Genomic DNA, 25214 nt, shown 5'->3' with positions numbered 1-25214 from the left:
CACGTGATCGAGGCGGGCGGAAGCGGAAGTACCAGCCTGGAGCCCAGGCTAGGCTGGTGTCCCTTCAGCGGTGTCCAGAACCCCTGCTCCAGCCATGGACTGCTACACGGCGAACTGGAACCCGCTCGGGGAATCTGCCTTTTACCGGTGAGCCGCCCCGCCCTCCCGCCTACGGCCTGGCTTACCCGGCTTGCTCGCCTGCAGGAGTCTCGGGGCGGAGCCGGCAGCGCGCGACCCCGTCACTCCGGGCCCTGGGGTCCGCCCCTCGTCAGCTCTCCCCTGTTGTCTGTCACTTAATGTACAGCAGCTGCCTGTTAGGGACCGGGCACTTCCTCAACTCCAAAGAAGGAAACTGAGGCAAGCCTGGTGGTCACACAAGTAGAGGCAGAGACCGAAGCCTAGGTCTGTCAGCCTCCGGAAGGATGCTCAGATCACGTTGAATGAGGCCACCCACTGGTCACAGTGAGTGTCCAGTCTCTTGCCGGGAGGTGCTGCTGAAATCAGACTATAGGGGCTCCCCGAGGGTGGGGGACAGGATCGCTGGCGGAGTAGCATAGCAGTATTAACCAAGGCTGGGCGAAACGGACAAGTCATGCAGCCCCTGGTGAATCCATGGGCAATGTGAGTGAGCATTGCCCATGGATTGCCCCCTGCATTGCCCCCTGCATTGCCAGGCAGGGGCAGGCCTCCCTCTCGTGGGAGTCGTAGAATCCTAAACTACTAATCTTTCTAAAGTGTAAACTGATTACAAAATTACCCTGGTGCAAACTACTCTTGTTAGATCTGTAAATCAGCTCCTGTTTCTCTCTCCAACTTTACTTGCTCCTCTCGTATCCAAGTTGTGTGTTCGGTGGTGCAGAACAGCAGCTCACTCTACCGTGATGTTTCGTGGCTCCCTGTGTTTGCAGCAGCCTGGAGTTCCTTCCGTGGGCACTGCCATTTCCTTCTTCATCTACTTCTGTGGAGAATTCTTGCTCACCCTTCAGGACCAAGTACAAGGGTCTTTTCTGAAATCACCCCTGATCTAACCCGATAGAGACAACTGACTTTCCTTTGGCCCCAGTGCCAGGGCCTGTTATGAATGGCACAGTAGGGCAATGTTGGTTTCGTCTGCTAAACCAAGTTTCTTATGGTCTGAGAGCATATTTCTTGCATCTCTTAATCTCCAATGCATATTTGGAGTAGCACCTGCTATGTAGTTGCCCCATAAAGCTAAAAAAAACACTATTGTTGCAACTAAAGATCACAAAGACACTTCCTTGGGGTCTTATTTCAAAAGAAGACAGCAGTTTGTGCTAGTGAAACTGTATACCATTGTTATTCATGCATTAATATTTCTGTGTAGTTTTTTATTAAAAAATGTCAACCCTTAAGAGGGGCAAATGCCTTGTGGCAATTGTTATAGCTCTATCGAATTTATTTCTAATCTTATAAATTGTCTTTACAAAATGGAAAAAATGCAGAAGTTTAATTAAAATTAGTGAAGTCAGTAGAAAATAACAATGCCGTTAAGTGTTTGTGGAGAAGATGTCAGCTGGCATGTGATTTAGTGTTTACAACACAGCATGCACTTTTGAAAACATTGACTTCTATTACTTTTGAAAATACATGTTGCCTGGCTGGTGTGGCTCAATGGGTTGAATGCCCACCTGTGAGGTAAGGGGTTGCTGGTTTGATTCCCAGTCAGGGCACCTGCCCGGGTTGTGGGCCAGGTCTCCAGTAGGGAGTGCATGACAAGCAATCACACATTGATGTGTCTCTCGCTCTCTTTCTCCCCCCCTTCCCCTCTCTCTAAAACAATAAATAAAATCTTAAAAAAAAAAAGAGAGAGAGAAAATACATGTTGCCTATACAGGCTTGTTAAATAGGAGAGTACTAAAAATGATAACCTCGTTACTACAGAACTCCTGTTTATGATATCAAGTCTTAGTTTTGTTGATACCCCAGTAAAGTTATAAATGAGTGTAAATGTTGAGGGCATACCATAGACACGGCTTGTGTGGCTAGTCTATGTTTATCTGTGTGTATTACACTGCCGTAAAGGAGTAGAAGTCTAAGCCTTGCTGTGGAGCATATGTTATTTTTGCTAATGGACATTGTGCCTTTCTATGTACTGTACACTTTGCTAAGTACATTATCTATAGTAACTTAAGTCTCACAACTGCATGGAGTAGGCATCATTATTAAGCCCACCTTACTGAAGAGGCAGCTAAGGCACGAAGAGGCTAGGTGACCAGGTTACACAGTAAGGAGTGGAGTAGGGATTGGAACCCAGCCTTAGACTAGGAACCTGTGCTAATGCACAGGGTTGTTTGTTTACAGGAAAATAGTGTGTTCTAGCTACTCCACCAGAGTAGAAGTGTTTTAAGTGCAGTTACTTGTGGTTATTTGTATTTGTGCATAACCTTGTGCCAGGACTTAATATATGTTCAAGTAAAGCGAGTGCATGATAAGCAGGTAGCAGCCAGTGCATTTTGAGTCCTATGTATAAGGGAATTTTTTTCATTGGAGGTAGTGTTCTGGAAAACTTACTAATTTGGGAAGGCAAGGAGAGGGAATGGTGACTAATTCTTAGGAGGTTTCAGAATTTTACCCATTTTTATCCCAAAAAGCCAATTTGGGCTAAATCCTATTCATTAATTTTGCTCAACTTCTTGCCAGGCTGAGTGTTTATCAACCAGTAAGACCTGTCTGCCCTCATAGAACTTAACAGCCAGTGGAGGACACTGTTGATAAACACTGATGACTCAGTACTTGTTTGACCATAATCACTGTGAAGGAGAGGTATAGGGTCCTAAGACAGCATATAACAGACTAGTAAGTTGAAAGTAAAGAAATAGGTGCAGGGAGTGGGGTGGAGAAGAGCATATACAAAGGTCCTGAGACAAGAGAGACTTGGGCACTCTCAATGGCCTGAGTAAAGAGAGCCAGTGTGGACCTGGCTGGTGTGGCTCAGTGGATTGAGTGCTGGCCTGTGAACCAAAGGGTTCACTGGTTGGATTCCCAGTCAGGGCACATGCCTGGGTTGCAGGCCAGGTCCCCAGTAGGGGGCACACAACAGGCAACCACACATTGATGTTTCTCTCCCTCTTTTTCTCCCTCCCTTCCCTTCTCTCTAAAAATAAATATTTTCTTTCTTTTTTTTTTTTTAAAGAGCCAGTTTGGATGGAGTGCCACAGGCAGGGACGGGGCAGGGGGCAGACAAGAGATGCAGCTGATGCCCCCCTCTAAGGGGTCACAACCTGCAGAGCCTTATAGGCCACCTTTATTTGAAGAACTGTGAGAAGCTTAAAGGAAAGGATCTTAATGAAAGGATGGATGTGATTGGATTTGTAGGCGTGTGTGTGGTTGTGTGTTCTGGAGGCAATGGGAGGGGGTGCAGGTTGGAAAGGGGAAGCAAGAAGGGAAATAGGAGGCTGGGGGAATAGACCAGGGAGAAGTTGATGGCGGCAAGCAATAGGACAGTAACGGTGCTGGGAGAGAAAAGGGAGCCCATCTGAGAGATATTTAGGAGATAAAATTGAAGGAGATTGTGATGGGTTGTACCTGGTATGGAGGGTGACTTGGGTTTTTGGTTTTTAAGATAATAAGAAAACAAGAATGAGTTTGGTGGGGAAGAAGGTAAGCTTCATTTTCAACATGTTGTCTCAGGTGCTTTAGAAACATACTTTATGACCAAAGAAGGGAACCTGAAGGTACATTTACAGGGGCGGGCAAAAGTAAGTATACAGTTGTAAGTACGTACAATACAGCTTATTCTCGTATGCATGATATATTTTTCCTTACGGACAACTGTAAACCTACTTTTGCCAACCCCTGTATATTTCTGAAACTTCTTAGAAGTAGACTGTTTTAGTCGGCTTTCTGGAGTTTGAGGGTTGGTTTGTTTTTTTACGCACATAAAGATGGACATTTTAAAAGTCGTAGTTAAATACCTGTAATATAAAATTTACTATCTTATTCATTCTAAAGCACAGTTCAGTAGTGTTAGGTGTCTTCACATTGTTGCACAAGCACTAGCCAGAATTTTTTCACTTTTGTAAACCTGGAGCTTTATACCTGTGAAGCAGTGATTCCTCATTCCTCCCCACCCCCGGCCCCCACCCTAGCAACCACCATTATGCTGCTTTCTATGTCTGCGAATTCCACTACTCTAGTTAGGTCATGTAAGTGGGACCATGCTGTATTTGCTTTTTTTGTGACTGGCTTATTTCACTTAGCATGCTATTGTCCTCAAGGATCATCTGTGTTGTATAATGCATCCGAATTACCTTCCTTGTTAGAGCCAAATAATATTCCATCGTAGGCATGTATCACATTTTTCTTCTCTATTCATTCATTAACGGACCCTCAAGTTACTTTTACCTCATGGCTGTTGTGAATCATGTTGCTATGAATAGCAGCATACAAATACCTCTTCGAGACCCTGTCTTCATTTCTATTGGATATATACCCTGAAGTGGAGTAGCTGGATCCTATGGCAATTCCGTGTTTGATATTTTGAGGACTCATCATACTGTTTTGTTTTTTTTTTTTTGTGGTAACTGACCCATTTCACATTTCCAGCAACAGTTCTGGAAAAGAGTTCCTTAATGGTGTTTGTTTTTGAGGCAGACTGGAGTCGAGAGGTTTCCGGGGTGGTGATGGATTCTCTTTAGGGCCTGGGGGTTTTGGAATTCCTAGGTCACTCCCCAAGGCCAGGGGTGATGTGCGCCTTCATCCCCAGCGGTCTGTTCCCCGGGCCTCGGCAGGCCGGGGGGCATCCGTTTCCACACAAGCACTCCTCTCGCGCCGGGGTGGGCCACGCTTTCCTGGCAGGCCAGCCGCACCACCACGAGACTTTCTCCACTGTTTCCTGGAGGGGGCTGGGATGGAGGCTACCAGAGCCGGCGGTTTCCTGGCATTAGAGTCCAGGGTCCATTTGCGGCCACTGAGGGGATTTCCACTTCTGGGACCTGCAAGTACAGGAGAAAGATATAACCGGCCTTCCTCATTGAGGGTGTGGCCTGTCCTCCCGAAGTCTATTCCCCCAGGCTTTTCTGAGAGCCCCCACTACCTGCTGCCCTTCACTCTGCCCATTCATACCCCGTGCCACTCTCGAGGCACGGCTTGAGTCACCTCACTGTCCCTGAGAACACTTCTTTGCCTTGAAGCCTTGGGGATGTAGTCCGCACTTTGATGCTCTTCACTCCCTGAGCCTTGCTCCTGTACCCCCCGTAGGGGCTCTGTCTCCTTCCCACGCAGGTCTGTGTCGCTGCCAACCTCCTGGACCGTGTCCCTCACTGACTGGGTGATTGGAGACTTCGGCCCACAGCCTCCTAAGCATCTCAGTTCTTGCCACCTTCCAGGGTAACTCACCGACCACCTGGCTTCATGGTTCCTTGATACCCACCTCAGCACACGTGCGCCCCCCCCCACGCCCCCAGCTCTGCCCCTGTACTCATCCTGAGCTGCTCTGCTTCAGACACTGAAGTGAGTTCAGACAGGCGCCTCTCTGGCCACAAGCTCCTGTCCTCACTGACACTCTGATACTTTCTAATACACCTGTCCTTCAACCTCACTGGGACCCTCACTCCTGGAGTCCTCTGTTCTCTCTGTGTCGCATGCAGAACTTCTTCTTGTAACTGCGCCCCTCCCTGCCCAGCTGGGTAGACGTAACAGCCATGGTCAGTCAGTTCAGTTTCTTCCCTTTCCCCTGACAACCCGTTCCTTTGCCCTTTGGTTGCACCTGACTGCCACAGAACCACTTCCCGACACATCCACCGCTCACCGTCTCTGTGCCTGTACAAAGGCTGCTGAGTCCTGCCATGGGGGTCTGCTACAAGTCCATGGCCATCCGCCTCCACTGGGCCCTCACAGTCCTGTTACCTGGGGTGAACCTACACTCACCGCAAGGGCTCTGCTTTTCCTTTTAGAAGATGACACAAAGAAGCATTTCATTGTAAACAATTAAAACATTTTGGGAATACTGAAAATTGAAGACTCCTTGGTTCCTCCTTTCAACAGTTGATTTCACCTCATGCTTCCCAGAGAACTGGAAGCCATTGCACAGAAGGATGTAGGCTTCCCCCAGCCAAACCTGCCCCCTGTCTTTCCCACCCCCCTGAGGAAATGAGCACGTGGTTCCCTGCCCTCTGAGAACCCATGCTCCATCCACCCACACCCTTCCTCGGCCAGTGCTTCTCCTGCTGTTGTCCGGGACCCTTTGCATCAAAATCACCGGAGAGGCTGGCTACAGTCAACTTCCTGGACCCATTCTACTGTGTTATCTCTGGGGTCGGTCTTGGGATTTTGATCTGTACTGTAATAAGCACCCAGGTGTTTCTTTGCAGCACGGATATTCGAGGACCACTGCTCTGCACCATTTTCTACCATCCTTACCCCCAAGTGCCCCCTACCAGACTTCAAGTACACTCAAATCTCCCCATCCTTACAAAAAATAAACTTCCCCGTTCAAGAAACAAACTCCTCCTTGCCCCATCTTTTTCTTCCCTATCCCAAAGGTCTGAAACTGCCATCCATCCATCTTGCTTTTTCTTTCTTCCCAGTGACGTCCCGCTCTGGGCCAACCACCTGTTCTCAGTGACCTGCTGTTACTGCAGTGGAGGCAACTCAGGCCTCACCTGAACTTCATTCCCTGGAGCACTGCGTAGAGACGAACCCCTCGCTTCCTTTCTTGGAAATTGTATTTAACCTTTTATTCTGAGAAATTCCAAATGTACAACAAAATAGGATAGTAGAATGAACACTCATAGCCATCATTTAGCCTTAAAAATTGTTATGTAGTAATATTTGCTTCAACTATTTTGAAAGTCTAAAAAAACTTATTAAGGAACAGTGCAAATACAAATACAGTGAATGTACTTTTATGATAATCCAAGTGCTCATTACCCTGTCTCAACAAGTGTCAACAGTTTGCCACTTTCTGTTCACTTATCCCTCTTCACCAGTACACACACTTTTCTGGGAGTATTTAAAAACAAACCCAGCCCTGACTAGTATGGCTCAGTTGGTTTGTGTCATCCCTCATGGCAGGGGGTCCCTGGTTCAGTTCCTGGTCAGAGCACGTGCCTGGTTTGCAGGCTGGTCACGGGGCATGTGCGAGAGGCAACCAATCAGTAATTTTCTCTGATGGGCGAGGACACACCTGATTGGTAGTGTTGCTCTTATATCAGCCAGGGGCAAAGCAGTTGTACAGTCCTTAGTTCATCTTAGCTTATTGCCTGCTTTGGTGGCCAGAGCTGGTTCATGCCTGGGGCACATAAAATTTTAAAATAATAATCTCTCTTACATCAATGTTTTTCTCCCTTCCTTCCTCCCTTCCCCTCTCTCTAAAAACAAATAAGTAAAATTCTTAAAAACAAACCCAGACATACGTTTAATGGAGTACCTCTTCTGCTGTATTTTTTAAAGTAAATTACAGACATGACTACAATGTGCATTACTTTAATTTAAAAAATGATAGTTTCCAATGAAACCACAATACTATTTTGTACTTAACAAAATTAACACTTAATACCATAATGTCAGACTTCTCCAGTTGCCTTCAAAATGTCTTTTTATAACTGATAAATGTTCAAATCGAGACCCAGATAAGAATTACTCGTTTGCTTACCTCTCTTAATCAAGTCCCTTGTACATTTGCCCACTGTTATCCCCACTCCCACCCCTACTGTTTGTTTTCATGACATTGACTTGTTTAAGAGACCAAGTTACTTTACTTTCTGGATTTGTCCTATTGCTTCCTGGTGCAGTCTTTTTTCTCTGTCATAGCTTGTATTTCGTGAAACTGTGTGTTACATCTCAAGATGTGATTAGATGCAGATTGAACGTCTTTGTCAGAAATGCACTGTAGGCGATGACATGGTGTTTGTGCTGTGTCACAGCTGGAATCAGCATTATGCTGGGGTGTCCTCTATGAGGGAAGTTGACATTAACTAGGGGATTAGGGTGGTAATGGCCACATCCTCCGCTGCGAAGTCATATTCCCCCCTTTATAACAGGGAAATGCTCTGTGGGATGCTATACCAGTTACATCAGTATGAGACTCATCAGGAGACAGAGACTGTATAGTGATTAAACAGAAGTTTCATATAAAGGACTCTGAAAGTATGATAACAAAGTAACTGTAAGGTAAAATAAAACTGTCCTTCCCTAGGGCTGAGGAGAAAGAAGGACAGACTTAGAAGACAGGTTGCCGTCCCGGAGCTGGTGATCCACACTTGATGAAAAAGGTGTAGTTGCAGCCCCCTGGACGGTAGAGAAGTTTGCTGGTTGGCCTGGGCCAGAGCAGGTTCCACAGTCACTGGGCAAGCAGGAGGCAGCCCTCCTAGGCACAGAGGGGGCACGGGTGAGTCACAGCTGGTGGCCAGGTTCATGGCTTTCACAGAGAGTGGGAGCACCAATGTGAGCAGGAGGCCTGGGGCATGCAGTGTGCGTGGAGAGAGCCACAGGAAGCTGGACGCCAGGTGCGAGGCCATCAGGGATTGCGTGATCTGGGTGCATGTTTGCCACAGAGCACCACCAGGTGTTTACACATATAAAGAAGAACATTTTAAAAGTTATAGTTAAATACATGTAATATAAGATTCACTATCTTATTCATTCTAAATGAATAAGCATACAATTCAGTAGCGTTAGGTATTTTCACATTGTTGCACAACCACTATCCAGACCCACACTCATACCCACGCTGCTGAGGGACCTGGCTGCTGCTGGCAACAGCCAGAGAGCCCCTCCTCCTGCAGTGCCCGCTACTGAGAAAGGTCAACATCCAGCTCACCGTGGAGCATGCATTGAAGGGGGACTTTGGAGTTGACAGACAATAAATAGAAAATCAGCAGTCTACCCTTTGGCTACTCCGCTGCTATATGGACCCTCTACATACTTTAGAACTCCCTCCTTCTTACAAGTAAATCATCTTTCCCAAAATGAGAAGACATACAGTCTTAATCATTATATCCATCACTATTAATTTCTCTTCCAGTCCCTCTGAATATTCATTGTATCACCTAAAAATTACCTTATAAAGTCACCCTCCAATTATTTGTGTCTAAATAAAAATGGAAAGGAGAGAGGAGTTAATGGCTAGTGTATTCATATAAACACATGCATATAACAAACATGAAGGACATTTGCAAAGTGACTGTACTCTTCATTTCTGTAATCAGTCATGAGATCACAGTTGATATCTATGGCTTCCTTCACCTGCCCATCCTATATTTCCCTTGCCCTCAGCCAGAACCTCCACTGCCCTGCATTCTTCACATAACGAGTGACCCAGACCTTCAATCCTCATCATTCTGCTCTTTTTGGTTGCTGAGGTTTTTCATTAACCTTTACTGTTAAGTATGGAAGTACCAAGAGGTACCCCAGAGGACCCCCGTCCCCCTGGTGTCAGACACAGACCTCCTCACTTCCATTGTGTAGCAGCAAGTCGATTTCCCCTTGGTAATCAAGGGTAGTCACTTCAGCCAGCAAATTAACCCCATTTTCTTATGCCTGTTGGTTCGGTGACATTAGGCACCAAAAATGGCAGGTGGCCTTCTTATCTTCTGATTCAGTAAGTCCATTGTTGTGTCCCTGGGGGAAACATTCTCCCCATAGAGACTAAGCTCTCAAAACCAGTGGATCTCAAAGTTACTGGAACTGAAAGCAACATTTTCATAAGAGTCATTAAGGTGTAATAATAAGAAGAGCCACTCTCACTTCCACCCCTCGATTCCGGGTCCCGTGTACTCTGACCGTGGAGGAGACAACTCCATGTAACAGCCTCTGATGCAAAGCATAAGCTACACCCTGTAAGATGGAGCTCCATCCTTTTAGGATACGGCCTCCAATTGGTGCTGTGACTAAGCCATCAGTGAATTAAGGCCAGCCACTTCTGGTCGGTGGGGTTCGTGGTACGGCTAATTGGTTCCATGGACCTGAGCCCACTGCTGTACTTTCTTTTTTGTGAAATGAGGTCCTTGATTAGATGCAGTGTTTTGCAGAACGTTACACCCTTAGAAAAGGCATTCTGTAAATCCAGTCAGGGCACATACCTAGGTTGCAGGTTCAGTCCCTGGTTGGGGTGTATATGGGAGGCAACAATGTTTCTCTGTCACATTGATGTCTCTCTCTCTCTAAAATCAATAAGTATTTTTAAAATAGTAATAAAAATAACATAGAAAAGGCATTATAGATAAGGAAGACAAATCCACGTCCAGATTGTGTCAGTGCTCCAGTGAGGACACATCTTTCCCCCTCCATGATGGAAGGTGTCCAGTGCAAACTTGCAGGCTGGTCCTCATGGGAACGGCACCGTATTGGAGCCCAGCGTCAGTCTGTGTGGGTGACAGATTACTGCTCAGCAGTGGTGTTAGCTTAGTCAGCCTTGGGGAGGGAGGCTCCTAAGATGTCTACTCCGACTGAGCTCACCACAGGGTTTTCAAGCAGAGGAACGTAAGTCTCCGCAGGTAAAGGAATACAGGCCACTCTGGTAAGGAAGGCTCAGAACATGTGAGAGTCCCGGGCTGTCACCTGGGTCCAACCAGGTATCTTCCTTCCAACTTTCAGGATTCCTTTCTTTCCTGATCAGTGCCCTGAGTTTCACATGAGAAATGGCATGTTGGTTAATTCAACTGTTATAATAACTTAACAACCCATATGATTAAATTTTGTTTTTGATTTTTGACAGGAGCAGCTGTGTGGCTGCAATAAACACAAGATTCTTTTAAGGCTGGTATTATAAGACACTTTCCGCTTCTCAGACCATGTCTTGAGCAGAAAGTTAATGGACCCAACCTTGTCATTTTCTCTTTGTAAATGTTTAAGTGCATTCAAAATAATCCATCCACATCACAGCCCTTAAAATCATTATTACTGCCGTACAGTCAAGTACAGAAGTCACTCCCAAAGCACATGCTTGACTTGGCATTTCACCACAGAAAGCTGCAGGCTTGATTAACTGTGATGTCACTGCATGCAGTGAGATACTAACATCCTTTCCACATTTTCAGGGGGCTCAGCACTGCACCCAAGCTTTAAGCACATGACCAAACTAATCCTCAATTTCTATCTTTAGGGGTCTATCTCCTGGGACCACTCTCAGAGCCAAGGCTGTATCAGTCTGGGCCCAGTTAGGAGACTTAAACTGGGAAAGTTTAATAAATATAAAAAATTCTTAAACTGTAATAAAAGAATAACAGTAAGATATAAGGAAACATAAAAAAGAGAGAGAAAAGAAAGAGTCATAGTTTTGGTCTGGGGGGTACCCAAGGAATGACAAATTCAAGAAGGGGGGTCCTTCCTCAGGCGAGGGCTGAGACCTCATTGGAAAAATGCAGGATGGGGTCAAAATAGGTTTACAGTTGTTTGTATGGAAAACAACAATAATTAATAAATACTAATATAAGAATAATGCTGTTTTGCATAGTCACAACTGTAAAGTACTTTCGCCCTTTGTTTGTATGGAAAACAACAATAATTAATAAATACTAATATAAGAATAATGCTGTTTTGCATAGTCACAACTGTAAAGTACTTTCGCCCTTCCTTTGTAGTGCAGCCCACTAGATGGCAGAGAAGTTCACTAGTTTGCCAGCCATAGCTGGTTCATAGTTCCCAGGGAAGCAAGAAGCAATTTCTTGGGTTCAGGAGTAGATGGGCACGGGGCAGCTGCAACTGGCGATCAGGGCTGTGGGCATGCAAGGTGAGTGGGGCAGGTGGTGCACGCAGGCAACCTGGAGCACGTAGTGTCTGTAAGGTGAGCCACAGCCAGTGGCTGGGAGCCTGTGTGTGCAGAGAGGTGTGTGAAACTCAAGTTGGCAGGCAGGGCAGCCAGTAGCCAGGCAGCTTGGCATGCAGAGGAAGTACAGCCTGGTGTGGCCAGGAGGCCAGGAATATGGTGTCTGTCCAGGGAGCCATGGGAAGGTGATCAACAATCTGGACAGGCCTTCTAGGTTGCTGCATGGCTGGGACTGATAACCAGCCAGTGCCCTTGCTGAGCCCTGTTGGAAGCAGCAGCAAGGAGAACCTCCGTCATGCAGCGTCCCTGCAGCGTCCCTCCAGCACCCTCTTCTGAGAAAGCTTAACATCACACTCACTGTGAAGGAAAAATGTTTAAAGGAGTGCTGTCCCTCTAACACAACACGTGTTGAAGCCTGAATTTAGAACTGAGTGGCAATGAATTGATAACTGGCATGCTAGATCTGTGTGAATTTATTTTGCCATCAGATTTTCATCCATGACTTTAGTAACAAAGTGTCAAAAGAAATGCATATGCAATTATTAAAAAATCAAATATTACAAAATTACATACGCTACAAATTGGAAGTCCCTCTGCCTCCTTCCCTCACTCACCGCCCTCCCCAAAGGTAACCACTGTTTGGCTTAATGTGAAGGCCTCTGAGGGTTTTCTGTGTATTCATATATGTTCATGTGATTGTATGTAAATATGCTTGTCAAAATATATGCAGATTTTTAAATCACATAGATGAGTTCACATGGTTCTTACTGAGCTGGAGCTTACATTTTTGTTTAACAATGTCTTTTTTTAAATTTTTTTTCAAGATTTTATTTATTTATCTTTAGAGGGGAAGGAGAGAGGAAGAGAAATATCAATGTATGGTTGCCTTTCGTGCGTCCCCTGCTGGGAACTGGCCTGCAGGGATCTGGTCTGCAACCCAGGCGTGTGCCCTGACTGGGAATTGAACTGTGATCCTCTGGTTTGCAGGCCTGTGCTCAATCCACTGAGCTACACCAGCCAGGAACAATATGTCTTAAAGATCATTTCATTTCAGTGTACACAGAGTAACCTTATTGATGCCCACATAATATTGCGCAGAATGGGTATATCCTATTTTATTTAACCAGTCCTCTTTTAATGGACATTTTAAAAGTTTTCCAGGATTTTTAAAAACTATTTTAGCCCTGGCTGGTGTGGCTCAGTGGATTGAATGCCAGCCTGCAAACCAAAGGGTCACTGGTTCAATTCCTGGTCAGGGCACATGCCTGAGTTGCAGACTGTGTCCCCAGTGGGGGATGCATGACAGGCAATGACACATTGATGTTTCTTTGCCTCTCCTTCTCCCTCCTTTCCCCTCTCTCTAAAAATAAATAGATAAAATCTTTCAAAAATATTTTTTAAACAGTGCTGCAGTGAATTCATACCTTGGCGCACTTATGCAAGTAGTTTCCTAAGTTAGACTCTCGGGAAGAAACTGCTAAGTCAGAGGCTGTACACATTGAAAAGCTGAACGACTGTTTCATGTAATAAAATCTCTCAGTCTTTTCCTTGATAATTTCTGGGTTTTCTGTCTTGCTCTGAAAGGTTTTTGTGTAGTTCACATTATAAACATATTAGATTGTATTTTCTCAAGATTTTAATATTTAGTTTTTAAAATATTTCACATAAAGTTGTATGACATGGCCCTTCACTATCTTTCAGTTTTATTTTCACTTAAAAAAATAGTCTTTTGTATTTTTCAGAAAAGGAGCTCTTTTTCACATGTGTCACAAACACTTTTTCCTCTTCGTAGTTTGCCTTTCTGCTTTATTTTTTGGCGGATGTTAATTATTTTAACAAATAACTGTTAATGTTTAAAAACTCAAAGTCTCATACTATTCCTGTCCTTATTCAGCTGATTCCACCCCTCACCTACAAGTTACCACTGTTACTAGAGTCTTATAAATCTTACCAAAGTGTCTGCTTTCAAACAGAAGCAAATATAAATGTGTTGTTTTTACCTCTTAAAAACAACAGAGGTTCTTAATTTTTATTTGTTGGCCTTTTACATTGTGATTTCCGGGTTTTATATGAAATTGTTAAAATATCCAAGATTTTTTCTGATGTGGTCTTTTTCTTTTTAACATTTAAATTTTGATAACTTCCAGTCAAGATGGTGACATAGGGAAGCACAGCTCACCTCCTCGCACAACCACATCAAAATTACAACTAAAATATAGAACACCCATCACTCAGAAACATCAGAAATTGAGTTGAATGGAAGTTTGACAACTACAGAATTAAAAGAAACCAAATCCATCCAGACTGGTAGGAGGGGCGCAAATGCAAGAATGAGCTGGTCCCACATCCATGTGTGGTGAGTAAAAATTTGGGAAGGATAACTTGGGAACAAGGAGTCCCAGCCCCAGCCCATGGTTCCAGTGCCAGGAAGATAAGTCCCCATAACTTCTGGCTGCAAAAACCAGTGGGTATTGAATCAGTGGAAGAAACTTCTGGAATCCAAAGCAGTTCCCCTTAAAGAACTCATACACAGACTTACTCAGACTCACTCCCTCTAGGCTCCAGCACCAGCATAGCAGCTTGGAAGGCACCAGTGGCACACAGGGAGGAACTGAAGTGTCTGGCTTCAAGGTGAGAGCTAGAAGGCAGCTTTCTCCCAGACAGAAAGGTGGTCAGAGGCCATTGTCCCTTGGCTGAGCTCCCTACCCTCACAGAGTCACAGAGTCAGCAGGTGGGTGCCATGTGAGACTCCATCAACCTGACAAACACTTTTCCCTGCCCTAGAGTTTCCCTGAGACCCCATCCCACTTAACCTATGGGCCCACCAAACTGTTAATCATGACTTTTCTATATAAATGGCTTGGCTCATGCTTCGCAACTTACTAAATTCAATCAAACAAGAAACAACTGGCCTTAGTAAGCCCCTAGCTGGTACTTCTTGCTAAGTCTGCCATGATATTAGCAGCAACCAGCCTAGATTCACAGTTTGGCTTCATCTGGGAGTCTCCAAGCCCAGCACAAGTAGCAGGCATCACAGATTGCTTTATAGTTCATGTAGGATGGCCCTGGGCAGAGCACAAGTGGGGGCTGATTTTGGTGTGTACCACTTGGGAAATCCTAGGGGCAGAGCACCCAGTGGACAGCTACAGACCTCGTCAGAGCACCACCACCCTGTCCCTACACAGCTGATCCTCCGGGGATGGCGGAGGTTGATGGTCAGTCATCACAGCCAGTCCTTGGAGCTGACTAGACTGGGTAAATCCCTCCAGTTGACCTGCAAACAACAACCAAGGCTCAACTACAAGAGGAGGGTATATTCGGCCCACACAAAGTGCGTACCTCAAGGTTCCAGCTTTGGTGATAGAGGAGGCTGTGCCACTGGACTTTATAGGACACCTACTATATTAGGCCACACTAACATGACAGGGAGTCATAGCAGCTCTACCTAATACAGAGAAACAAACACAGGGAGGCTGCCAAAATGAGGAGACAAAGGAACATGGCCCAAATGAAAGAACAGATCAAAACTCCAGAAAAAGAGCTAAACAAAATGGAGGTAAGCAGTCTGTCAGGATGTAGAGTTCAAAACACTGGTTATAGGATGCTCAAGGAACTTGGAGACCTCAACAGCATAAAAGATCCAGTCAGAGGTGGAGGATGCACTAATTGAAGTAAAGAACAATTTACAGGGGAAAAACAGTAGCATTGATGAAGCCAAGAATCAAATCAATGATATGGAACATAACCAATCAGAATAACAAAAAGAAAAAAGAATCTAAAAAAATGAGGATGGTATAAGTAGCCTTTGGGACAACTTCAATAGTTCTAACATTCACATCATAGGAGTGCCAGAAGGAAAAGAGAAAGAGCAAGAAAATAGAAAAAATAATGAAAGAAATAGTTAATTTGGTGAAGGAAATAGACATGCAAGTCCAGGAAGCACAGAGAGTCCCAAACAAGATGGATGCAAAGAGGCCCACTCCAAGATACATCACAATTTAAATGCCAAAGGTTAAAGATAAAGGGAGAATCTTAAAAGCATCAAGACAAAAGAAGTTAGTTACCTATAGGGGAGTTTCCATAAGACTGTCAGCTGATTTCTCAAAAGAAACTCTGCAGACTAGAGGGGATTGGCAAGAAATATTCAAAGTCATGAAAAGCAGGGACCCACAGCCGTGATTGTTCAACCCAGCAAAGCTATCATTTAGAATGGAAGGGCAATCCTGGCTGGTGTAGCTCAGTGGATTGAGTGTGGTCTGTGAACCTAAGGGTACTGGGTCAATTCCCAGTCAGGGCACATGCCTGGTTGTGGGCCAGGTCCCCAGAGGCAGCCATGTGAGAGTCAACCACACATTGACATTTCTCTCTCTTCCTCCCTTCCCCTCTCTCTAAAAATAAATAAATAAAATCTAAGAAAAAAGAATGGAAGGGCAGATAAAGAACTTGCCAGACAAGAAAAAACTGAAGGAGTTCATCATCACCAAACCATTATATGAAATATTAAAGGGACTTAAGAAAAAGAAGATCAAAAGTACGAACAATAAAATGGCAGTAAATACATATCTATCAACTATTGGATCTAAAAAACAAACTAAGCAAACAAGAAGAACAGAAACAGAATCATGGATATGAAGAGCGTTTTGATGGCAGTCAGATGGGAGGGGGGTGTGGGGGAATGGATGAATAGGAGAGGGGATTAAGAAGTGCAAATAGGTAGTACGGAATAGCCATGGGGACAGTATAGGAAATGGAGTAGCCAAAGAACCTATGCATGGCCCATGGCCATGAACAATGGTGTGGGGATTGTGTGAGGGAGTAGGAGGTGCTGGGTGGAGGAGGATAAAGGAGGAATTATTGGGACAACAATAATAGCATAACCAATAAATATAATTAAAAAATAAATTTTGGAATTTTGTCTGGAAAAATCTTTAGTGATTAAGTAATGAAATACTATTTATTGTGATTCTTCCCATATGGACTATTGTCTCATTTCAGGTATCGGTTTGCACCCATTTGAAATGCCATCTTTATTACATGCTCATTCCTGGGACTTTTTCTGGATTCTGTTCTCTTCCATTGATCTATTTGCTTATTCCTGTGCCAAAACAACAGTTATAATTAACTTTAGCTTTATACTCATATAGTGTACTTGGTATGTGATACGCATATGTTCGCATATTTTCAAATGTTCTTAAATGTCTTCCAGTATTTTCTCTGTCAGATGAAATTTTTCTGAGCTGAACTGTAGAATCATTTTGTGCTTCCCTTCCCCCAAAACATGGGGGCTGATTTTTATTGAAATTCTTGAACATATATAGATCCTTTTAGAATATTTTTCTCCACCTCTTCTGTATCTTAGAGTTAACTTTGATTTGCCTTTGTGAAAATTTTTATTATGTTTATTTGGGGGTATTTATAGTTTTATTGCTGTCGTGATTAGGATCTTTTTAAAGTTATGTTTCTGATTGTTTTTTATAGTATATAGATAATTAGCATAGAAAATATATTGATATTTGTTGCTCACCCAACTGAGCTCATTTATTCATTGTTCCATAGACTGGTTTGGACTTTCTAAGTAGACAATCACATTATTTGTAAATAGTAGCACTCTCACTCCTTTTCCTGCTGTTTTCCTAAGTTATCTGGGCCAGAACCCCAAGAAGAATGTGAAATAGAAAGAGCACAGTGGTGGGCATCTTTGTGATCTTTAACGAGAAGGCTCCTGAACTGAAACCAGTCAGAACACTCTCCTTAACCACCATTTTTTTCTTGGCATCCTGGAATAGTGCCCACCCCTTCTCTGTCCCTTCTCCCCTCCTACTCCGTGTTCTCGTGTAGCACACACTCTCTCCTCACACATCTCAGACTGTGGTCAACTCGTGCCAGCTTGGGAGTTCAGTTACTTGTTATGAGCCAAGCACTCGCAGATTGACATCTCTAACACAGGACTCTCCCCAGCTCTGGACACACTGAAGAGCTCCTCTTGGATTTCTTTCAGGAACTGCTAACTCGGTAGCTCTGAAACTGAGATCTTCATTAACCAGTGTTGAGCTGGACCCCTCTGGGTTTAAAGCCCACAACCTGATTCAGTGTTAAGAACCAGAAATAGAGCCCTGGCTGGTGTGGTTCAGTTGGTTGGAGCATCCTCCTGTAACCAAAGGGTTGCGGGTTCAGTCCCAATGAGGGCACATACCTAGGTTTCAGGTTTGAACCGCAGTCTAGGCATATATGGGAGGCAACAAATTGATGTTTCTTTCTCACATTGATGTTTTTTTCCCCTCCCTTCCTCTCTCGCTAAAAGCAATGAAAAACATGTCCTTGGGTAAGGATATAAAGAAATAAACAAACAAAAAACAAATAGAAGAAAGGCTGTCTACCCTGAGAGACCCTCTCAGAGGGTTTTATCTCCTGCTTATATAGGCCCAAGCCAGCCACCCTACCCTAGAACTACTTAGTTTGTGCTCTGGATATTGGCCACACAGCCTGCCTGTCCCAGGAACCCCTGCCATCCTTGCTTACTTGCCCCAAGAACCACATCCTTCCTTGCCAACAGCCTCCACTCCCTTGTCTGCTGTGGCTAAGGGTGCCTATGGCTATTTCTAGTCATCACCCTCCCTCCTCACCCCTGGAGGGGCCTCCTCAAGATTCCTGTGGGGGACAAATGGAGGCTTTAGGGATTCCTCTGGGGCTCACTTCATCCGGAAGCATGGGCCAAAGGAGGCCAATCTCTTCTCCTCTCTGTGGGTAGGAAATATGAGCTGTACAGCATGGACTGGGACCTAAAGGAGGAACTCCGGGACTACCTGGTGGCTGCTGCACCCTATGGGGGCCCCATTGGTAAGTTGTCCTCTGCCAGTGCATGCTCTGGGCCCATGAGAGGAACTCAAGGTTTTTGATTCCTGGGGGTCTTGCTGTTGGGTTGTTCTCGCTGGCCTATGCCATGCTTCCTCATGCTCCTACTTCCACCCCCATGGAGATGCTTTTAATTCTGGTTCTCATGAGGCCTGCTTCACATGAGCCAGGCCTGGAGAGCTAGGACAGGAGGTCTGTTCTCAAACTGCAGCACTGCTGAGAAACCCCTGGCAGAAGGAGAAGGCTGCCAGTATACGGCCAGTGCTTGAGATCTACTCTGCTTCTGGCATGTCTCTGGCCAGTCTGCTGGTGAGCCCCCTTGGCATGGCTGGGGGGCTGGGCAGGGTTTCTGCATCCCAAGCCAGCCTCGTGAACTTCGTCTCCTCTACAGTGGAAGAGTGGGCCAGTGGTGTCCCTGGGCTGGTCAGCTGAAGAGGAGCTGCTCTGTGTGCAGGAAGATGGTGTAGTACTGGTTTATGGGCTTCATGGTGACTTCCGGAGACACTTCAGTATGGGCAATGTAGGAGCCAGAGGAGGCTGGGGGAAAGGGATGGAGTCTGTGACCCTGTGGCTTCTTCAAGGCCCCTCTACGCTTGCCCCTCTTCCCAGGAGGTACTCCAGAACCGGGTTCTAGATGCCCGGATCTTCCATACTGAGTTTGGTTCTGGAGTGGCCATCCTCACAGGGGCCCACCGCTTCACCCTCAGTGCCAATGTGGGTGACCTCAAACTCCGCCGAATGCCAGAAGTGCCAGGTGAGTGCTGGCACCCCTGAGACAATCATTCAGTGCCCATAGGTGTGCTTCCAGACTGTGGGATCCGCAGAGGCAGAAGCTGTGGACTCCAGTCATCCTGAGGTTGTCTTCGTCCCTGACCACAGGTTTGCAGAGTGCACCCTCGTGCTGGACCATACTGTGCCAGGACCGAGTGGCACACATTCTTCTGGCTGTGGGGCCTGATCTTTACCTCCTGGACCACGCAGCCTGCTCCGCAGTGGTGAGGGCCTCTGAAGTGGGAGTGAATTGGAGGGGTTGGAGGGGGCCACAGGGAGGCACTGAGAAGTTAGCATCGCTGATGTCCTCCCCATCCCTGCCCCAGACACCCCCCGGCCTGGCCCCAGGAGTGAGTAGCTTCCTGCAGATGGCTGTCTCTTTCACCTACCGACACCTGGCGCTCTTCACAGACACAGGCTGTATCTGGATGGGGACAGCTTCACTCAAGGTTTGATCCTGGGATAACACAGGGGCACTGTGCCTCGTCCAGGGAAGATCTGTTTGGGGTCAGGGAGGGGCTTTTCACCTGACCACTGAGACAGGGCCGTGACATTCCCCACGTCCTTTCAGGAGAAGCTGTGTGAGTTCAACTGCAACATCCGAGCCCCGCCTAAGCAGATGGTCTGGTGAGGAAGGGGGTTTTATGCTGGGGCTGGGGCTGGGGGTGGACGTAGGCTTGTTTCCTGGGATACCTTGATTCATCCTGTCTACTGCCCAAGCCAGGTGGAGCTTGCATCATATCTCCTCTGCCAGTGCACACTTGAGGGAACCCCCTGCCCCACTGTGGGCCCTGGATGCACCTGAGAGCTGACAGCATAGGGTAAAAGGGAAGCAGACAAGTCAGAGGAATGTGACAAGGAGCAGGGGGCATGCACAGGGCTGTCCCAAGGCAGAGTGATAAAAGCAGTGATGTGGGAGACCTGGCTGTGGGCTGTGGCTCAGACATGTATGTGTGGTGCTGCCCACAGGTGCAGCCGTCCTCGCAGCAAGGAGCGGGCTGTTGTGGTGGCCTGGGAGAGGCGGCTAATGGTGGTGGGTGATGCACCTGAGAGCATCCAGTATCCTTGAAGGGCTGCGGTGGGGGTGGCAGAGGAGGGAGAGGGGGGTCACCTGCTGGTCCCATCTCTGGGTGTTCTTAGGAACCTTGACCAAGTTCAGGTTTGTGCTGGATGAGGACTCCTACCTGGTACCTGAGCTGGATGGGGTTCGCATCTTCTCCCGCAGCACCCATGAGTTCCTGCACGAGGTTCCAGGTAAGGCTCTCACAGGGGCACCATGTGACCCAGGGTGGGGCACCTCAGCAGCATAGCTCCTGTAGGCCAGGGCCCCAGAGCAGGATCAAGGCACTGAGGTAGAGCTGAGGATCCCCTGTCTCCATACCCTGCTCACCATCTCCCTTTCCCAGTGGCCAGTGAAGAGATCTTCAAAATTGCCTCGATGGCCCCTGGAGCTCTGCTGTTGGAGGCCCAGAAGGAATATGAGGTAAAGCTGTGGGCTTCTCCCCAGGCCCCAAAATGCTTTTCTTCCCCTTCCCCTTCCCCTTTCCCTTCCCCTTCTTCTTCCCCTTCCCCTTTCCCTTCCCCTGTCCCTGATTGGCTCAACCCTATGCCCCTGCCTGGCCATGGGTGGACACAGCTAGATGGCATCTGTGAAGAGGGGTCCAGGCAGGACACTAGACTGGGCTAGAGAGGGCCGGCTCAGGTGGGCTAAAGTCATGAGGCGTCCTCCATGTGGTGATGGGGAGGGCCAGGGAACCCTCACTATTCCCAGCCCAGGCACAGGTCAGAACTACTTTTAAGCCCTGGCTGGTGTAGCTCAGTGGATTGAGCTCGGGCTTGGGAACCAAGAACTACTTTTAAGAGGTCTCAGGGCCTCTCACAGGCGCTTGTGGACTCATAACGGGGAATATGTGAGCACCTTGGGTGGACTGGGGTGCTTTGGACGGTAGCCTCTACAGCCCATTTGAACCACATCCCAGAGAGATGGGGGCCAGATGTGGGTGTGTTCTCCATCATGATGCTGTGTCCCTGGCATCTTACCCCCAGAAAGAGAGCCAGAAGGCAGATGAGTACCTGCGGGAGATCCAGGAGCTGGGGCAGCTGACCCAGGCTGTGCAGCAGTGCATTGAGGCTGCAGGACATGAGCACCGGCCAGACATGCAGAAGAGTCTCCTTAGGGTTGGCTCGGACTACAGGGCTAGTGGGAGGGGCACTGGGTGGGGCTGGGCTGGTGGCAGGGGTGGGGGCCTGGAGCTCTCCTCTATTGCCCTTTGGCTCTTCTCAGGCTGCCTCCTTCGGAAAGTGTTTCCTCGACAGATTTCCACCTGACAGCTTCGTGCGCATGTGTCAGGACCTGCGTGTGCTCAATGCCATTCGGGACTATCACATCGGGATCCCCCTTACCTATAGCCAGTATCCCCAAGCATGCTACAAGGGTGTTCCCAGCCAGGGTTAGCAGGGGAAGGGGAAGGAGCTGGAGGTGCCACCTGAAGGTCCTTGGCAAATGGGGCTTATTCACCAGCTGGATCCTTAACCAAGTCAAATGCAGATACAAACAGCTCACCATCCAGGTGTTGCTGGACAGGTACAGCAAGCCCAGTGGTGCTGGGAGGAGGGGTCTAGGTGGGCGAGCATTACAGCCACTGGTGGGCTCTTGTGGCCGCTGCTCCTGACTAAATGTTTTGGGATCCGGGAGGCCCAAGTTCAGACTGTGGCCACTCTGCCCTCTCTCTCTACCCCACTTCACCCCATACCCTTTATCGTCCTTGCCCACTAGGCTTGTGTTGCGGAGGCTTTACCCCCTGGCCATCCAGATATGCGAGTACTTGCGCCTTCCAGAAGTGCAGGGTGTCAGCAGGATCCTGGCCCACTGGGCCTGCTACAAGGTGAGGATGTAGGACAGGCTCCAAGGGCATTTAGGGACTTCAGGCCCTGGTAAGGTATAGGAAATATGAAATGTAGGGCTGAACGTCCAGGTCCTTATTGAGGGCCACTAGGGTGAGGTGTGAGATCCAGGTGTGCATGACACCCCTTCCCTGTGCAGGTACAACAGAAGGATGTGTCTGATGAGGATGTTGCTCGGGCCATTAACCAGAAGCTGGGAGACACTCCCGGTGTCTCTTACTCTGACATTGCTGCGCGGGCCTATGGCTGTGGCCGCACAGAGCTGGCCATCAAGGTGTGGATGCCCGGCCCCTTCCAAAGCTCTAACGTGGGTATCCAAGGCCCCCAGGCCAGCTCCTCTCTGTGTCTTTCTCCCTACCCTGCAGCTGCTGGAGTATGAGCCACGCTCTGGGGAGCAGGTTCCTCTTCTCCTAAAAATGAAAAGGAGCAAACTGGCACTGAGCAAGGCCATTGAGAGCGGGGACACTGACTTGGGTGAGCAGGGTTTGGGCGAGGCCAAGGCCGGGGCCCTGGGATGAGCAAGGGGCCAGGCTGGAGTCCTCATCCCACCTTATTATCCTACAGTGTTCACGGTGTTGCTGCACCTGAAGAATGAGCTCAACCGAGGAGATTTTTTCATGACCCTTCGGAACCAGCCCATGGCCCTGAGCTTGTACCGACAGGTATGTGCAGGGACAGCGGTAGGGCTGGAGCCTCCTGAGCCCCTGAGTTGTCCGTGCTGACTGCCTGCCTGCCTTCCCCCATGCCAGTTCTGTAAACATCAGGAGCTAGAGACACTGAAGGACCTTTACAATCAGGACGACAACCACCAGGAGCTGGGCAGCTTCCACATCCGAGCCAGCTACGCAGAGGAGGTCTGAGGCCCACAGGGCGGGTGGGGCCTGTGGGCCGGGCTGTTGATGTGGCTCCTCCACCAGGTCTCTAGGCCTCATATTTGGTATACACCCCATCTGGTCCTCACTGTTGAGGGAGAGTCTGAGAAGACAAGAGGCCAGGATGAGGGTTGGTCCCAGAGGAGCTAGCCTTTTAGGGATACCAGAGTGGTTCACCTAACGGGTAAGGCTGGCCCTGGTGACCCTTGGCACAGAGATCAGAGAGAAAACTGTAACCTGGTGGTGAGGGCTGAGGTCTCTTAACCTGTAAGCTCAGGTTTCCCTTCTCGCCCTTACAGCGCATTGAGGGGCGGGTTGCAGCTCTGCAGACAGCAGCCGATGCCTTCTACAAGGCCAAGAATGAGTTTGCGGCCAAGGTTTGGCCTCCTCTTTCCTAAGAGCTTCCTTGTTTTCTCTCCCAGTGTTCTTTCCTTGTCCCTCTCATCCCCATCCTGCTTTATTCTTGCCTCTAGGCCACAGAGGATCAAATGCGGCTCCTACGGCTACAGCGACGCCTAGAGGACGAGCTTGGGCGTCAGTTCCTAGACTTGTCTCTACATGACACGGTCACCACCCTCATCCTCGATGGCCACAACAAGCGTGCAGAGCAGCTGGCACGTGACTTTCGCATCCCTGACAAGAGGTGAGTGAGGGCCCAGGCTGTGAGTAGGTCGTGGGATCCCTGCCCCTCCTGCAGCACCTCCAAGCCCAGCTTTCCCACAGACTCTGGTGGCTGAAGCTGACCGCCTTGGCAGACCTGGAAGACTGGGAGGAGCTAGAGAAATTTTCTAAGAGCAAGAAATCACCCATTGGCTATCTGGTAAGGTGGGGGCCCTCCTTCCACCCCCTGCCAGGGACAGTAGTCCGAGGGAGAGGACTGGGTCTGGAGATAGGCTGATGACCTATTGACCCATGTGCTCTGCTGGCCAAAATAATGTATTTTGCCATGTATTAGGTACACCACGTTTTGTACACATTATACATGGGGTTGTTATACCCGTGTATAATGTGCATCTTTGTTTTTCCCTAAAAATTTGGACAAAAGAGTGCACATTATACACAACAAAATACGGTAGTTAGTGGGTGCTTCCTGTGTATACACAATCATAGGTCAGGTACAGGGGAGAATGGGCCCAAGTCAGCCTGCAAATGTGAAGGAAAAGTCCTATCTGAGTGGAAGGTGGAGGGTGGACAGGGAAAGCCCATCTGCCAGGCAGTGGAAGATACCAAAGGGCTTTGTTTTCTGTGGCAGGCAGTTTGGGGGTGTGGTGGGTAGGTGGGGCAGCCACGAGAGATAACACAGGCCCCAAGAGGACAGGAAATGCCTGCTGTGAGGAGATAGCGGTGGTTGGTGCGGTGGACATGTGGAAATAGTTGGTCTGAGGGCTCTCACAGATCTTTGGTTTAGGTTGCTTCTGCCCTAAGAGTGTTGAGATCACACTTGTTGCAGGTGTGTTGGGGCAGGGGTGGGGTATTGTAGACACCAAAGGGTGTATAAAATACACAGGGATAGTCTATCCAGTGGGCTTTCACTCATAAGGGAGATGGCAAGAGGGCTCTGCCTTATCTCCTCCTTCTGCCTACTTCCTCTCTAAGCCCTTTGTAGAGATCTGCATGAAGCAACACAACAAATATGAGGCCAAGAAGTACGCCTCCCGTGTGGGTCCTGAGCAGAAAGTCAAGGCCTTGCTTCTCGTTGGGTGCGTCAGCTGAGAGCCCTGTGGGTGCTGGGTGGCTGGGCCAGTGGACTGAGGATGGGCGTAGCTTGTGTCTGTGGTCAGCCCAGCACCATCTCCCTTCCTGCTCAAACAACAGGGATGTGGCTCAGGCTGCTGACGTGGCCATTGAACGCCGGAATGAGGCAGAGCTGAGTCTTGTATTGTCCCACTGCACGGGAGCCACCGATGGGGCCACAGCCGACAAGATTCAGCGAGCCAGGGCACAAGCCCAGAAGAAGTGAGGGGCCCACCCTGCACGTTTCCTCGAGTCCTGGGCTTGGCAGAAGTGTCACTGCTCATTCAGAGCTAAGCCAAGGGGCGGGGGTGGGAAGGGAACGAGGGGTCTGGTTGTAAATAAAGTTGGAATGT

General features: G+C 47.8%; 1 protein-coding gene and 1 non-coding gene across 3 annotated transcripts; both read left to right on the top strand.

Moving 5' to 3' along the window:
• Positions 1 to 6: 6 nt before the first annotated feature.
• VPS16 (VPS16 core subunit of CORVET and HOPS complexes) lies at positions 7 to 25214 on the top strand. Of its 2 annotated transcripts, XM_037141182.2 has the most exons (25): positions 58 to 147; positions 8159 to 8234; positions 18477 to 18565; positions 18792 to 18889; positions 18972 to 19100; positions 19190 to 19334; positions 19460 to 19575; positions 19678 to 19800; positions 19923 to 19978; positions 20321 to 20410; positions 20511 to 20605; positions 20758 to 20834; positions 21398 to 21529; positions 21636 to 21763; positions 21900 to 21935; positions 22128 to 22236; positions 22395 to 22529; positions 22621 to 22729; positions 22820 to 22917; positions 23005 to 23109; positions 23427 to 23504; positions 23601 to 23770; positions 23851 to 23947; positions 24724 to 24827; positions 24943 to 25214. In XM_037141182.2, the coding sequence occupies exons 3-25, from the start codon at positions 18496 to 18498 to the stop codon at positions 25085 to 25087; spliced, it is 2445 nt and encodes an 814-aa protein (XP_036997077.1). In that variant the 5' UTR covers positions 58 to 147; positions 8159 to 8234; positions 18477 to 18495; the 3' UTR covers positions 25088 to 25214. The 2 variants fall into 2 exon arrangements, with proteins under 2 accessions (XP_036997076.1, XP_036997077.1); XM_037141181.2 differs by lacking the exon at positions 8159 to 8234 and having other exon boundaries at positions 7 to 147.
• LOC119046261 (small nucleolar RNA SNORA48) lies at positions 7124 to 7265 on the top strand. The gene has a single exon (XR_005081944.2). It is a non-coding gene; the product is annotated as a small nucleolar RNA SNORA48 (small nucleolar RNA).

The sequence above is a fragment of the Artibeus jamaicensis genome, unplaced genomic scaffold (genome assembly GCF_021234435.1).
Source record: "Artibeus jamaicensis isolate MK-2021 breed Jamaican fruit bat unplaced genomic scaffold, CSHL_Jam_final contig_685, whole genome shotgun sequence".
NCBI classification, from domain to species: domain Eukaryota; kingdom Metazoa; phylum Chordata; class Mammalia; order Chiroptera; family Phyllostomidae; genus Artibeus; species Artibeus jamaicensis.
This window is presented reverse-complemented; position numbering and strand designations above follow the sequence as displayed.

Excerpts from the sequence above, each read along its gene's own strand:
- VPS16 (XM_037141181.2), top strand. The coding sequence starts at position 95 with ATGGACTGCTACACGGCGAACTGGAACCCGCTCGGGGAATCTGCCTTT. Across the intron at positions 19,576-19,677 it reads ACGCAGCCTGCTCCGCAGTG|ACACCCCCCGGCCTGGCCCC; the intron begins GTGAGGGCCTCT and ends TCCCTGCCCCAG. Across the intron at positions 22,530-22,620 it reads GCACAGAGCTGGCCATCAAG|CTGCTGGAGTATGAGCCACG; the intron begins GTGTGGATGCCC and ends CCTACCCTGCAG.